General features: G+C 29.1%; 2 protein-coding genes across 2 annotated transcripts; both read left to right on the top strand.

Annotated features, from left to right (window-relative positions):
* The first annotated feature begins 3,358 nt into the window (after positions 1–3,358).
* LOC113860129 (PLASMODESMATA CALLOSE-BINDING PROTEIN 2-like) lies at positions 3,359–3,805 on the top strand. The gene is made up of 2 exons (XM_027492791.1): positions 3,359–3,674; positions 3,771–3,805. The coding sequence occupies exons 1-2, from the start codon at positions 3,359–3,361 to the stop codon at positions 3,803–3,805; spliced, it is 351 nt and encodes a 116-aa protein (XP_027348592.1).
* An 8,049-nt stretch (positions 3,806–11,854) lies between these two features.
* Positions 11,855–17,014, top strand: LOC113857964 (probable protein phosphatase 2C 55). Its single transcript, XM_027490324.1, has 5 exons — positions 11,855–12,382; positions 12,637–12,961; positions 13,651–13,800; positions 14,546–14,836; positions 16,629–17,014. Exons 1-5 carry the CDS (start codon positions 12,081–12,083, stop codon positions 16,659–16,661), a joined length of 1,101 nt encoding a protein of 366 aa, XP_027346125.1. The 5' UTR covers positions 11,855–12,080; the 3' UTR covers positions 16,662–17,014.
* Positions 17,015–17,446: the final 432 nt, after the last annotated feature.

Genomic DNA, 17,446 nt, shown 5'->3' with positions numbered 1-17,446 from the left:
AGGACCTTGATGGGGGAAAGTACTTTCCCAAGAATTGTTGAGTGAGATCCTCCCAAGTTGTGATAGAATTGGCTGAGAGTGAGGAAAATCATGCATTCACCCTTTCAGATACTGAGAATGGGAAAAGACGGAGTCAAATAGCATCGTTGGAGACTCAATTGTATTTGATGGTATCTGTCAATCGGAGGAACTTTGTCAGATGAAGATTGGGGTCTTCGTTTGGCATGCCTACAAACTGTATGGAGTTTTGGACCATGGTTATGAGTGTTGATTTCAATTCAAAATTGTTTGCCTCCACATTAGGGGCCGCGATACTTCCAAGAGTGCCTCTAGCAGTGGGTGTCATGTATTCTTGAATTAATCTCCTTCCCTCTGTCATTCTTTGCTCTCTCATTTCTTTTCTTTGTCTATGAACTGTTCTTTCAATCTCCGAATCAAATAAACAAGTTGTAGAGCACTTAGAACAAGTGAGCATACATTAAAAGAAATTGTGAAATAAAAAAAATTAAAATAAAATAAAAACAAAAATTATAAAATATAATGAAAAAATTTAACAATAAACAAAATAGAATTAAAATAAAATAAAACACAAATTGCTCAAATCAATTAAATTTGAGATTTTCTTAATATTGAAAAAGCAATCTCCAGCAACGGTGCCAAAAACTTGTTCGGAGGGCAAGTGTGCTCATCGAGAAGTTATAAAGGGTTCTTAAATTAAGTTCCCAAAATATCGTCCTACAATGATTGTTTTCCAATTACTAAGAATTTCCTAATTCAATTGTTTAAACTTCAAAGATATGAGATTAATTAAAATAAGAATTTATAAAATTAATTATAAAACTAAGAGCAAGGAATACAATGCACGTCTTGGTTAAACTTATCGGAGAAGAATCTAGGGCATATGTGTTTTCTCATTCAATCCTTTATGTTATTTTTCTATTTAACTTTAAATCCGATTTTCTTGTGATTACCAATCATTCATACGAATACTATTAATACCCAATGGTCATGCAATATTAATATTCTTTTCTCTAAATTAACATCCCTAATGATCATGCAAGACATCAATTTAAGAAAGCTTAAGAAACCTATGAACTTGTTAATTTAATAACGATTAGAAAAGAAAGATCAGTTTGGTCCACCTAATCCTTTGTCATGTTCTACCCTATAGATCTATTAATTAACCGAGGTACGACAGCCTGACGATATAATTAATTAGGATTAAGAGAAAAGCGCAATAGGATAAAATCTAATCGCAGAACGGAATTCAAATTTAGATTCAAACGTCAAAACCCCATAAATTCATGAACAATAGTTTTCATAGCCCTAACCATGGACTTAGTTACTCATGCTAAAGAAAAAAACTAAAACAATCATAAACAAAGCCATAAAGAAAAGCAAATTAGAATGAGATGAGTTTCCGTCTTCAAGTACAATCACTCGAAACTCCAAGTCTCGTCAAGCATGTACCAATGATCCCATGCACGAGAAAGCAGATGAGAAGTGTCAAAGACTAGGTGTCAAAACGGTCCCCCTTTATGATGCCTGAGATCTCCCTTTTAATAGAGTTTGAAAACCCTAAAAAAATTTCATAATTAGACTTCTCACAGATGAGCGCGACCGTGCATGGGCTTGAAGCACCCCGTGCTTGTTGGAAGGGTCTGAGCATGTTGACTACTGTGAAGCTCTAATTTTATCAATTTGGCCCCAAAAACGCACCTAAAGTATACTTACGGCCTCTTTATACCAAACTGCATAATTAATATATAAATTAGTGTAAACACTAAATAAAATAAAGGTCAAATATGAATATATAAGCTGTAAAATATGACCTAATTACAGACTTATCTCAATTAAAAAACTTAAGATTTGGGTTAAACTAAAAAGTGAACATAGAGTGTAAAGGTAAAACTGATCTCGATAGTCTTGATAATTAGAAACAATATCCGTGAGATAATATTTTGAGAACTCAATCAAAAATCTCTTTTATTAGTTTTTGACTAATACACTTGCTAACAAACTAAGTGTGTGCTAACATTCTTGTATTAATTAAAATTTAATAAGGAATTAACGTAGTGATTATTATAAATAAAGAAAAGGTGATATTCGTAAATAATTACTAATTTTAGAATATTATAATTTTAAATATATTTAATTTTATGTTTAATATATTATGCTAATAAAAAATATTATATTATAATTTTGATATTTTTAATTAATTTTATCTTATTATTATTTAATATAGTAAAACTTTAAGTCTTATAAATTATATATAAATAAAGATATTTGTGAAAATTTGAAAGTTTATATAAAGTAACAAAAAAATATCAACTAACAATATTTTATATTTAACATTTAAAATAAAATAAAAAATAAAAATATTATTATAATAAATAATGCATAATTTAAACATTATTTTGAAATAATTTTAATTTTAAAAAATACACATGTTAAATTGTGAAAAATAATAATTTCATTAAATGCTTCACTTATCATATGAGTATTTTTATTTATAGTATAAAACTTATTATATATATATATATATATATATATATATATATATATATATATATAATGTTAAAGATGGGATGAAATTAAAATACTATTTTCTTACTTAAAATTTACACATGAAATGTAAAAGTTTAAAAAAATTGGGTGGGTCATGAGTCCTAAACCTCAATCTACACTGTAATCGCGCCCCTGTTGAGGTGGCTAACCAAATAAATGGTATTATTAAGATGGAAAAATATTGAATTGTACAGAAAAATGGTCAGAAAATGAAAAAAAATATATGAAAGTTGCTTTTTATGATCTTTGTCATTTTTTATTTTTTTATTATCTCCAATTACTATTTTTCGTAAATTGTATGAGCATTATTAAATTAAATTTTGTTAAAATTATATTAGAATGTATTGAAAATAATAAAAATGAATTTTTAATATTTTTATTTTTAATTCTTTAGACGTTTTAAAAAATTGACATGCGTAACTGTTTCACAGGGTGCTTGAATGGAAAGTAGAAAAAAGAATAAAAAGTCGGTGCCATTAATTGTAGTGATAAAAAATTAATATATCTCAAGTTCACATTCACTGGGTATGAAACTGAAGTTGGAAGTAGGAAAAGTGGCAGGTGGAAGGAGAGAGAATTAACCAACCTAATCTCAATTTAAAAAAAGTGTATTAGCATGTAACAGTTAAAATTCAGTAAAGAGTTAATTATAACAAAAGGTGATATTAATAAATAATTAATTATAACAAAATATTTAGCATGTTCACAATGACTATAAATTGGTGTTTCAGTGGGTACTCCTTCACAACTAAGAAAGCAAAACAACACCAAACCTAAATAAAACTTTCTTATGGCAACATCAGCTCGAAACAAAATGCTTTCTCTACTGATATTAACCCTTGTGATGTTAGGGATGAAGAATGTGGAAGCAACTTGGTGTGTGGCGAGGAGTGACGCTAGCTACTCAGCACTAAGTGCAGGGTTGAATTATGCGTGCTCACATGGAGCTAATTGCAGGCCTATTCAGCCCGGTGGCTCATGCTTTAACCCAAACACCATACAAAATCATGCTTCTTATGCTTTTGACAGCTACTATCAACGCATGCGTAAAGCCCCTGGCTCGTGTAATTTTGGTGGTGCTGCCACCATTGCCGTAACCGATCCAAGTATATATATAACATTTCATCCATCTTCTCTTCTCACTGTGTTTATGGTTGATTAACCTTTTCATCTTTTTTCTTGCTTCGTTTTGATGTGTACAGGTTTTGGAAGTTGTGTGTACCCACCTTATTCATAGTACTGCTCGTTCCTTTTCTTTTTTAATATTTGATTGGTTTTTATTTTATTTTTTAACTTAAGAGATTTTTTCCATTGATCAATTGAAGTGGAGATTAACTAATTTGATTCCTTGTAATGTTTAGCACTGATGGAGGAGCAACAGCAACAATCAGTCCAATGAACAATGAGAATGTTACGTTAGAAGATCACATCAACAAGGATTGAACGCTTCCTAAGTTGGTCTAGTCACTGCCTAACCTTGACATCAGAAGGAATACAGCTCAACCTCTGAATAAATGATGGCTCTTTACTTCCTGTGGTTAATATATACTATCTGAATTTAGAGTTTCGTTAATTTTGCCATGTACTTGACATAACTTGATAAAAATAATATTTATTATTAAGAAAAATAGTCTTATTGACTTCTTTATTTCTTATTTACAATCTTACATAATTGCTAGTTGATTAGTAAGAATAACTTATCATGGGTTTTTACGCGAAAAGATCACGTTAATATTCTACAACTCATCTTGTTACATTAGCGAGATTGGGAGATAAAAGAATGAATTGAGATATAAGTTATTTTGACGTGATGAAAATTTTAATAGGTAAAACATAAAATAAAAATTTAAAATATATTATTTTTAAATGAATAGATTAGATATTTATATATAAAAATAATTAATAGATAGATGGGACAATTTTCATTAATGAGTTATTGATGAAGTAAATTTTTTAAATATATTTCTATTAGATCATAAATCAGTTGTAACTTTTTTTTTTTTAATCCATTAACTTACATTTAATTTATTAGCGGTTATTTGTATGGAGAATAAAAGAAAGTTCATTATAAGACGTATGAGAGAATTCATTTGAAAAAGTGAGTAAGATCTAGTTTATAAAAAATGAATATTTTTTTAAAAAATTAGAATACTTTATTTTTTTAAAACGTGAAAAGATAAACTATTTTTAATTTATAAAAAAATTATTATTTTTATACTAATTTTTTATTAGAATATTTCTAAACGTTTATCTAAATTGTGCTTAATTTAATTACGATTGTAGAAAAAGACAAGGTCTAATTTGAGTAAATTTGTATAAAAGTTTTTATAGGAAAAAATATAAAAAAATCATTAATTTTTTTTATAATTAAAAATAACTTATCTCTTTTAATTTTAAAACAATAAATGAAAAAAATTCTAAAAAAATAAAAATAAAGTAATTTATTTAAATTATTTAAAAGCATGAAACTGTAGCCAAAACAAGAAAAGGTGTGAATAGTTAGTCATGAGAGAAGTCGACAGCTGGTAGGAAGGAAAAGAGTTGACTAATTTTATTAGCAAGTCTCAATTAAAAAGTATTTAATATATTTTACTGAATATTTTAAATATTTATAAGTTATTAAATAATTTTTACACAAAAAATATGTGAAAGGCGTCTAACAAAAATCTGACTAAATGAAACAATAAAAATTTAGTTGACATAAGATTCAAGTAGGAGCATATTTTTATTAGTATATACAAAAATTAATTTTTTAAAAGTGAAATTTATTTATTTTTATTTTTGAAAATTTTATTTTTCTAATTTAATGTTATTTGTTAATATTTAAAATTCTTTAGCAATTAATTAGTCTCTAAAATTATTACTTCATATTATTTATTATACTTTTGTTCTCTTTTATTTTATTTTCTTTCCATCTCTTTCTTTCTTTCTTTTTTCTCACCACATATATCAATTGAGGTATATGAATAAATTTTTAAATATAAAAAATAGTCAAATTATACTGATTTAAGTTATAATTACTTTTATAATGTTTAATAATTTTTTGTTAGATAATTTAATCATAAATCTAATTATTAAATTAAAAGTTTTAACTACAAAAATTATATATGAAAAATTTTATATTAATTCAATATTATTTAATAATTTATTAATATACATCAAAATTAATATAATATATGCTTTTAAAATATATATAAAATAAAGACTCTTTGACAATAATTTTATATATGTTTAATTTTGACAAAAATTTTACACAAATAATTTAAATAATATATAATTATAATTTAATAGTTAGATCGATAAAAATTATTTTTATATTAATTTTTGTATTTACTTATAAAACAAACATTTTAAATATATAATAATAAATTCAATTTCTTACATTATTATTTTTTTCTCCTTTTCAAGGAACTAACTTATCTTTTTATTTAAATTTTTTTTCTTTTTTCTCCCAAAACCCTACTTTGAAGAATGAAACTGTAGGCGGTATGCTTGTACTCGTATTCTTTTATGTTCCAACCCTTCATTTATGATTAATACATTATTTTAACTCTTAAAATTATAGGCCGGTTAGAGTGAGTTAGCAAACTAAGTAATTCACATGTGATTAATAATCTTTAAACCGTTAAATGTATTTTAAAATTCATAAATGGCAGCTCTTCGACTGGTAACCTAGTAATATTAATTTTTATATATTTATCATTTAATCCTTCGTAAAAATTAATAATATTTCTCTCTGAATCTTCAAAACCTCTTAATTTAATATATTTTTAAAACCTGTTATCTTCTATCTTCAAAATCTTGTTATCTTTTCCAAACTCTGTCTATCCCTTCATTCTAGGTTGACTCTGGGAAGCCTATTCCCACTGCACTCATTGCCTGATTGGCCTTCCAAAGTTAGTGGAAATTCTCCCATTCCCTTGTCAAAGACTTGGTTGGATGCAAGATCTACTTTCTTTTCATAACACTAGGGATGCTTAACGCCACTTAATCAATTGGCGTTACATGTGCTTTTATGTCTATTAGTGTGGTCAGCATTGGGTGTTTCCAAGCAATGATACTTACACCTATTCACATTAGTTCATCCAAAGTTCCTTACCCTTATGCACGAATTTTTGAATAAGTCATCTTCCTATCAAGGTTAAGGAGTCGTGTATCTTGTATTTAAGTGGTGCTTTTAAAAAAGTATGCATTAGTTTCAATATATAATTAAAAACAACTTTTGAATCAATAGAATGTTAGAATGTAATTTTAGATCCTTAAGGTCCTCCACAAACCCTATGTATGAAGTTAATGATTTTTAAAATTTAAACTTTCACATCCACTCTCAGAGTCTCAATTCATTATGAAAATGAGCTTTTGTGTTGACAGATTATTCAATACTCTTTTATATTTTTCTCATTTTTTCCCTACAAAATGTTCAATTCTACATCGTATAATTTCTGCAATTTTTGTTTAAGCCATTTTTGCTAGCTTAAGCGAAAATTATAAGACAAACATGACTTATGAGAATTATTTTGCTTGAGTCATTCAAGATATTATACTATTCACTTATGCAAATATAAGAGTAAGAAAATCCTTACATTAAAAAATTTTTGCTTATGCTAAATAACTATGGCTTAAACGAAATAACTATGACTTAAGTAGAATAACTATGGCTTAAGTAGAATAATTGTGGCTTAAGCAAAATAACATAGGGTGTAGCAAATATGTCTTTCATTTCTCACTATAATGAGTTATGTTATATTTTTATTTGATAATTGAATATATGTATTAATAAAATTGATTGTTTCATTCAATCCTTTTGAAGTCATGCAAATCAAAACTAAACTAGTTTTATCTTCGGAAGGATAATCAAGGGGTTAATTATTTTAAGGCTTCAATATATGATTTGTTCCTATAAATATAGTTCATTTTGTGATAATTTTTTGTAAAGTTTTCTTTTTTTTATTAAGATTTAGTTCGTAAAATGCTAACAAGTTAAGATTTAGTCTTTGTCATCAATTTTCTCTTTGTTAAGTACTAAGTTGGCAATTTCATATTATAAATCCCAACAAAAGACTTCATAATAACCTATCATAAGACGTGTTACATTTATAGGGACAAAAAACATAATTAAAGTTAAAATATTTTAAAAAATTAAATGACATGATAGTGACGTAGGAGTGTTGAGCCCACTCTCTGTTAGCCATCTCACTAAATCTTAACAAAAAAATCTTATAAGAACTTATAACAAAATGTGTTATATTTGTAGGGACTAATCTCGTATTTAATCCTTATTTTAAATATTGATTTTAAGGAATTGAATTATAAAAATCTAATTTAGAATTAAAATCAAAATGATTCACGCTGCAAAGATAGATTTGGGAAGTATGTTTTAAAATTTATATATATCAAAAGTCACAATTAGTAATTATATCAAAATTTTACTATATGAAAAAAAAGAGCTAAGGGATGACAATGGGTAAAGTACCCGATGGGTACCCATAAAATTTATCCGCAATGCATAGAGTATTTACCTACTAAACAGGTATAAAAAAAACCTGCAAATTTTAATGGAGATGGGTGTGGGTATGGTTACCTAAGTACCCACGCCACCTTATATCTACACACACACACATATATACATACATACATATATATATATATATATATATATATATATATATATATTATGCTACATATTTGAATTTTTATTTATGCTCAAATTTTGTTTTACAACTATGTATTAAATTTTTGTATTATTATGCTACTTAGGTGAAGTTATATAAACATACTTTTCTTTATAAGTAATTTTATATAACAATTTATTTAAGAAATGGGGATGGTTGCAGGTATAGACACAACGATTAAAGTTACTTACCCACGCAAGTATAGAGCTAGGTGGGGTTTTTTTTACAACGCAAGTACAGGGATAGATACTATAGTACCTTACCCATTGTCATTCCTAGATGAAGACTATAATATGTAAGAATTAGGCTCTTGAAGAAACCTTTGAAAGTACTTGAATTTGTTAAGAATATTCAAGCAATGACAAATATGGTTTTTAGAAATTTTATTAAGATCATTTATAAGAGCATGCAAATTTTAATGTCACAAGCTTTTTTTTATGATAAAAAGTAATATTTGAATTATATAGTTTAATTAATTTAGGGTTTGTTTGAGAACACACCTTAATTAAACTATTATTAAATAAACTATTTTGTATGAGTCATTATATGGTCAATTTGTTTATAAATTTTTGTATAATGAGTTATATTAAGAAACTTATCAAATTAAGTAAAAAAATAAAACAATAGTAGTGATATATATTCACAACCATTTTAAAATTGAAAAATTCATTAGAATCGGTTTAAGATGTTTGTTTTAAAATTTGAATAATAATAAAGTAATTAAAATGGTTAAAAATAGTAATATAGAAAAATTGAAACAAATGTGATGACCCTCCACCTTATACTATTCCTTGTTTTTATAATTGTAATGATGAGTTAACTAATTAATAACAATTATTGACTTTTTATGATAATTTGGGTTAATTCTAAAAGATTCAATACCATTCCAAAACATACTAGTTACTATTAATTCAAGTTACTTTAACAAATAAAAAAATTGTTCTTTAATAGTCATTTTACCTATTTAATTTAGATTTTAAATATTTAAAAAGCTTTACCAAATTCATTCTTTGACTTTTATAATTGAATTGTATGCCTAAATTGAAATTGTAATAAATAATAACAAAATTAAAAGTAATAGGAAAACTTTACTTTTTATACTATTCTATTTTGAGTTTGCGATTTGAGTCCATAACATATTACTTAGTTGAGTAATCTAATATTAAATTAATTAAATTGCATCAGGTTGGACTGGTGGTATTTTATGGTTATTAACAAATGTAATTAAATATATATTTTATTTTTAAATTTAAATTTATAATTTAAGTGAAGATATGAATGGGTCTATAAAATAAATTAAGTAATAATTTTTTATCATGCTTAAGCAAATGATAGGGGCTTACTACTTTGCTTAAGCTAATACTATTTTGCCTAAGCTAATGACGATATTTCGCTTAAGCTAATGATATACCGCCTAAGCTAAATTTATATCGCTTAAGCGCCCTTAAGCGAGACATTGAGTGCTTAAGCTAATATTATATTGCTTAAGCTTATAAAAACTAGCTTTAACCAAGTAAATATAGCTTAAGCAAAATAAACATAACTTAAGCAAGATAACTTTACTTTAAGCGAAATAAATGTAGTTTAGGCAAATGATGTCTAGCTTAAGCTAAAAGTATCGCTCTTAAGCTATGTTTAAGCTAAAACTTTAATTTATCTTACAACATCTAAATCCCTTAAGTGCATGAATATTAGTCAAAGTGAAATTGATGCAGAAAACATTTATTTGAATGAATATTAAGGCTAAAGATAGATGTGAATCGCTGTAGCAAAGTTTTAGTGGATTTCGGAGTTTAAGCATGTGGCATACCGTTTAAGCGGTTGTCATATTTTATAAAAAAAACCTACCAATATTATATTTGCTTAAGCGGTGACTGAAGAGATAAAGCAGATATGTAACAGTAATATGTAAAACTTCACAAATGTTCTCTGCTTATTAAGTAACAATCCTGATATATTCGGATTATGAAATTGCACAACCAATCCACTAATTGGAGAAACTATCATTGAGTTGTCATATGCCACGTTCTAAGAAAATAATCACCTGAAGGATAAGTAACACCATTGTTAGTAAGAGTTTCAAACACATTGACCTAAGCTATCATAAAAAAATGAATGCTTAAGCTAAGATCTTCCCTTAAGTTAAATTATTCTAGCTTAAGCTAAATAATGCTAGCTTCAACAAATTTTAATGCAAATTTTATATTTATCTTTGTCCTCGATTAACTTAAGCGTATGGGTGTTGGTTTAAGTGAATTTCAACAAATTTAGTATTTCATTACTTTCCTAAATTTTGCTTAAGCGAAAATTACAGCGTATGAATTTTGTGCATTTTTTCTAACTCAATAAAATCTCTTTAGTCATTATACCTATTTTGAGCAAATTGTGAAGTATTAATTTGTAAGACAATTGAGATAAGTATATGATATTTTAAAATTTAATTAGTTTCACTTACAAATATCATAATTGAAAGTATAATAATTTAAAGAGAGAATAGTTATGTAGGTTTAGGATAAATTTCAGAAAGGGGTTTGCATACTATTAAGGAAGAAAAATAAGAAGGAATTAAAATTGGAGAAGGATAAATTGAACAAAATTTCTACAACAATATTTCAAGAAAGGATTACCTAATTACATTAGATCTCTTGCCTTGAATAACTCTTTTCAAACTTTTATCAAATAAGTTTCAACTATAACCAGTTAATTTATCATTGAATTTTATATTGGAAATATAAAATAAATTCTTGATCTTGCTTTAAAAATAAAAATGTGAGTGAGTTTGAGAGATTATGATATATAATTTCACATGAACAAAAGATCATGTTCTTTTTTAAATGATAATAACCTTAAAGAGAATTAAGTTAAAAAAAGATTTATTTTAAATATCTAAAAGATTGAAATTTTTTATCTATAAAATTTATTAAGGATTAATTTTTAAATATTTAAATGTTTAAAACTTACTATAGCAAGTTATTTTGCTAATTTATTTGTGAGTTACTTAATCTATTAACTTATCCTAACCTTTACCAAAATTATAAGCATATATTAATTTAGTTTTGAAAGTTATGAAAAAGAATTTCCAATCCTTAAATTTTAATTATTTTAGTTTTTAAATTTATAAAATTAATCTTTTTAATATCTGAAGTATAAAATCAGTCATTTAAATATTTAAAATTACTAGAAATTTAAACTATAAATTTTAAAAGTTTTAATTCGTAAAATTATAAATATTTGTCAATTTAATATATAAAATTATGAAAAAAATGGCTCATGAAATAGTAAGTATAGATGTATAATAGGGTGCAGATGGCAAATCAAATGACACTTAAACGTGATAGCTTTGTTTTTAGTAAACTAATTATTGACACATCTTTTTGTCAATGGTCTTGCAAGTCATACATTGACTGGAGGCATATTTACAAAACATACAAATCGAATATAAAATATGCGACTTACAAGAATAGCAAGTCATATTTACAATACATAAAAAATTTAAACTTCCACCAAATGATTAATTTGTATATCAAATCGTATTAGATCGGTAACAAATCCTCACTATAACATTTCAGCTGAACTTGAAATATATATAAATAAATAAGAAGTAAAAACAATTTGAATTTGAATCACAAAAATAAAAACATACAGGGAAGAAATTGGTGGAAAATTGGAATACAAGTTGGAAATCTATCTCCAAGCTTTTTAGGTTTCTCCGCAGTTCAGACAAAAATTGCCATAGCAGATTTTGTCTTATCCATCTCAGAACCATCTTCCATTCTCCCAAACCGTAACGTGTGGTGAAGCAGTAGTGGCAAGGAGAACATTTCTTTGCATTAGACCTTGATGGCTGCTTCGGCTTCGCATGTTGTGCTTCTAGGAGATGTTTGTTTGGATGACGTCACTGCTAAGCCTTGCGGTGTTCACTTCAGAGACACAACACTTAGTAAAGGAGGGTTGAGAGCGAGCGTGAATCTCAGAAGACCACAAACGTTAAGGGGTGTTTTGAATTTTGGGTGTTCTACAAGTTGGAGGCATTGGAATACGAGTTCGCTTCTTCAGCCCAAGAATACGTCCTTCGCTTGCTTCTCCTCTGGGGCCGCGCGTGATGTTCAAAACCTTGCAACCTCAACCTTTTCAGTCCACCAGTATGTGTCTCTTATTACTATTATTATTATGCAAATTTAGAGATTAAAGCGAAGATTTTATGAATGTAGAATTAAAATGATTGACACTTATAACCATACTGTATGCATCAGTTATTTTAGCTCATGGCTTCATTTAAACATTAGTTGAAAAGGGGAATTTTAGTATCAGATAAAAGGAAAGGTTTATTGTTTTACTTTGTTTCTCCCACGACTAAGAGTTAGATATCCTAATTTCTGAGTAATTTTGTTTTCAGAACGAATGTTGGTGGCGAGAGGTTGAAGCTGTTTTCAGGGGCATGTTACCTTCCGCATCCGGATAAGGAGGACACGGGTGGAGAGGATGCGCATTTTATTTGCACAGAGGAACAAGTAATTGGTGTTGCAGATGGTGTAGGTGGCTGGGCAGATGTTGGTGTTAATGCTGGAGTGTTTGCTCGAGAACTTATGTCCTATTCTGTCAAAGCAATTGAAGAAGAGCCCAAAGGTTCTATTAATCCAGCAAGGGTCTTAGAGAAGGCTCACTCATGTACTAAGGCCAAGGGTTCATCAACTGCTTGTATTATTGCCCTTACAGATGCGGTATTATATTTTTTTATTCTAAGGTTTTTTATGAGCAAAATAGTTTTCTCCATTTTCTTAGAGCTAAACTAGATTGAGGGCAAGCTTCTTTATTGCATCTTTAATGCTACTGAATATTAAATATTTGTTTTTTTCCCCTTCTGCTTTGATAAACAATTTTGTGATTTTGCTTTTTATTGATATTTTTCATTAATATTACATTAAACTATGCGTCTCCCAAACACTTGTATTTTTATAGCATTATGTTTGATGTAAAATGTTGTACAATAAAAGAAGATTCTTTTTCTACATCCAGAATCAGATTTATGGTTTCAATGATAGAGATGAGTTTAGCATGTCTCTGCTGTTAGGCTCCTTTAAAAGCTAGTTAAATGGCTTAGGTAGTAGAATTAAAGCATGCTGAGTTTTGCCAGCTTATTTTTTCTTCATGTGTTGATTTATTTTTCTCTACCATACTTGTTAATATATACAGTTGGGGCATGAGCACCTCCACTATGCACACATTATTTACTTGTCTACTCTGCTCCCAAGCCCTATGTTCTTGATGTTTTATTTAGCCTTCATCTTGATTGACTGAATCCCATTTGTTTGCGGCCTGTAAAAATTCAATGGTTTGCTTTCTTGAGTATACAAGGAAGAGTAAATCATATACTGAATTTGCTTACTATGTGTTTGGTTTTTTGGTCCAGGGACTACATGCCATTAATTTGGGTGACAGTGGGTTCATTGTGGTTAGAGATGGAAGCACCATTTTCAGGTCACCTGTTCAGCAGCATGGCTTCAATTTTACTTATCAATTGGAGAGTGGCAATGGAGGTGATCTACCAAGCTCTGGTGAGGTAAGTTCTCACATGAAATTGCACGTAAAATTTACTTCTAAGGATATTACATTAGGCATAGGGAAGTCTCAAAATTAAGGCACTAATTCGTTGAGATAGTACATTCTCACCTGTTTCTTATTGATTCCATGCTGGTAGTACTTGATGAGGCAGTATAGTCTTACCATTTCTGATAATACTGCACATGTGCCATGAAACAGAGAGTTCACAGCACCTTTCTTCAACTTCTCATGATTAATATACGAAGCAACGGAAAAAATAGATTGGCATTTGAAATGTCTTTTTTTTCATCCTATTTTATGATAGATTTCTTGAGACTTGGGGGTGTGATTGGTAAAGGTGATTAAAAAACAGAAGACAGATGTAGTTTTATAAAAAAGGTCAGGGAGAGGGGAGTAGCAATAGAGAGGTTGTTGTTTCATGGTAGAGGGGGTGAAAATGAAAGTTAAATGCATCTCATTTTCAACATTCTTGTGACTTTTGTATATTGAGCATGTGTAAGATGATTTGCAGATCAAAGTTTTATTACCACCAATTTCTTCCATTCCACTTTAACATTTATCAATCTAATACAATAAAATTATCTGGCACCCTATTGTTTGTTTTTTAAGTCCCATGACAATCATCATCCCAAATTATTCCCAAGGAAACACATAGCAGATGAAGTTCTTGTATTTCAAATCAAGTTGATATATTTGCAAAAAAATTAAACAGACTAATAGATCCTTTGCAATAACATATCCAGGTCTTTACAATACCTGTTGCCCCAGGGGATGTCGTCATCGCTGGAACAGATGGATTGTTTGACAATCTGTACAACAATGAGGTTGCTGAAATTGTTCTACAGGCAGTTAGCGCTGGACTAGAACCTCAAATAACTGCACAGCAGATAGCAGCATTGGCTCGTCAGCGAGCACTGGACAGGAATAGGCAGACACCATTTTCTACTGCTGCTCAGGAGGCTGGGTACCATTTTTATGGGGGCAAGCTTGATGACATAACAGTTGTTGTGTCATACATAACCAGCTCAACATGTGTGAGTTTTTTGCCATCTTAGCTTTCCTACATTTTATATATTCATATTTGTTCTACAGTGGCTGGGTTCTTAGCCTTGTCTGTCATTTTTGGCCTGTATACACTACCTGTTTCTAAATCTTCTCTCAAGCATTGTTACAGTGATTTATTATAAAATCCTGGGCCACAATGCCTTCACTTCCTTCTCAGTTTGCTATCTACACACCCTCTAAATTTTTGGCCATCCGTATTTTTTTATGGATACAAAGAACTTTAGTGTAAGACCAATGATTATCAAAATCAGCTACCTACTCAGAAAGAAAAAAAAAAAAAAAAGCTGTAAAACCATATTTGGTTGCATCTTTGGGACCATATTACTGAAGTTTCATGAACCTATGGCTGAGCTAGGACCTTTACATAAGATTAAGGATTAATGAGTTGTGCTATTATATATTTTTGGGTAAATGACACAAACCTCTATAGGCATGGTTAATTGAAATATAACCCCATTCTTACACAAAAATTGCACTCCACCCCCCTGAATGGATGGTGGTAAATGTGTTGTTGTCCAACCCACCATAGTTAACCATAGTTTAGTTATGATCACAAGCTTAACCAGGATGATGAGGGCGTACAGTATGAGGGTGTCATACTGGGTTCTACCAGGGGGTCAACTCTGGCTGGGGCTGGTTTGTGTTGGTGGCAGGATATTCATGGTGGCTGTTCATGGCTGGGTAGTGATATGAAGGGGGTCAATGGATTTGTAACTTGGGAAAGTGGTTATGGGGCATAATGTGGGTTTGGGCGGTGTTTGATGGTGATTTGATGGTGCTATTTTGTGCTTAATTTGGCTTAAGTGGTTGTGCATGGACTGCTCAAAGTGGTTCATGGCTAGGATGGTGTTCATTCTTGATGACTTTGATTGCAAATGTTGTTCCCTGTAAATAGGTGTTTGAGTGGGTTAGTGAGGTCAATGATGGTGGTTTTATAGTGGCTCACAATGGAGGTTTAGTTGCATGCAAAGGGATGCAATGGTCTATATTTTGGTGGGGGCTTTTGCAGTTTATGGTTAAGGTTTTCTAAGGGCCAATTGATTTGGTTCTGATTTCTGATTTTGGTTGGGACGAGATGTTGTGACTGTTGTGTTGTACAGTGAGGATGGCTTGTACATTTTTCTTGGGTTGATATTTGCTTGCTAATTTTGGATCATGCTCATGATTCTATGTGTTTGGGCAATTCAATTTGCTGGTGCAATATGGAGATAGAGTTAAGGTGAGTATGTTCTTTGGGTTGTTACAGCTGATGGGTTGTGTCATGTGCTTTTCCTGGTTCGGATGCCATTGAAGTCTTCTATGGTCCTTCATTTATTTTTTTTCATATTCTGGATAACTTTGGTTAAGTAAGTAAGAATATGTCGTATGGATTATGGAATATTTTCGCCTTCACTGCCATTATTCAGTAGGGGGAGTGCAAGTTCTGTGTAAGAATGGAATTATGTGTGTTAACCAAACTTCAATGATAGTTTATATTATCTATCTTTCGTTTTATTTTTTTGGTCATTGGAAGAGGGGGATTGGGGGAAGGAAAAGGAGATGTTGAAATTTTCAAGATTCAGGATTCTAATCATCTTTTGTTTATTCACTAACAAATTTAAAAAATAATGGATTAAGGGAAGCTACTGTAGTTACTTGATCTATTCAAAACTGTTTTGTCATTTATACATTCCTCTATGATATCGTGGTTAAGGGAAAATCATGTTTCCTCCACATTCGAAGTTCGAATCACTGTATGGCTGTGTATGTGAAAAAGTACAGGCATATGAAGAGCATCTATGCCAACGGATATAGCTTGTATCATAGCTGGATGGATGGTTTATTGGTGGACAATAGGCATGGAGTGGGAGATCAAAGGGACACCTTATTTGTTGTGTTATTTTCCCGTTGATAACCTTTAATCATACTAAACAATATTAATTTTTATGATGCTCCTTAAGGGATTTAGTTTATCTAAAGGGAGGGATTTACTTTAGAGAGTAACTAGTATGACTGCATTGATAAATGTGTTATACTTGATAAATTATCCATACTATGCACTGGGTAAATTAACGGTTGATTTGATTAGATAATTAACGGTTAAGGTCTATGATATATTTTTGATATACACTTTTTATTTCAAAATAAATTTTAACGTTAACAGATTGTAAAAAGTTATTGGGCAATAATTATTTTGTGGCATTTACGAATGAAAAACTGACCGGGTCAAAGGAGTAAAGTTTTTCCACTTTTACTATTATACATGGATACATTATACATGTCTTACATTATTAATTAATTGTTAAATTGAAATTATCATTTATTAACATGAAGAAAGTTAGGTACACGCAATTTTATTTTTTAAAACACAGTTAAAATTTATTGAAAGATGTGAAAGTATGAGTGTAATCATTAAAATAAGAATAAGATTCATGATTTTTGTAATCTTACATAAATGTTAGCTAATAATAAAAATATTTAACGGAGTGTGTTATATTATCTCTTCATTACATATCTTTTATTACTCATTCATTAATTATTAATTCAGCAGACTTGTTGCTTACAATTAATTTATAATTGTTTAATTGAATTAATCAATC

This window comes from Abrus precatorius, unplaced genomic scaffold (assembly GCF_003935025.1).
Source record: "Abrus precatorius isolate BTA unplaced genomic scaffold, Abrus_2018 Scaffold2, whole genome shotgun sequence".
NCBI lineage: Eukaryota > Viridiplantae > Streptophyta > Magnoliopsida > Fabales > Fabaceae > Abrus > Abrus precatorius.
The sequence above is the reverse complement of the archived record's forward strand: the minus strand, read 5'-3'. Positions and strand labels throughout refer to the sequence as shown.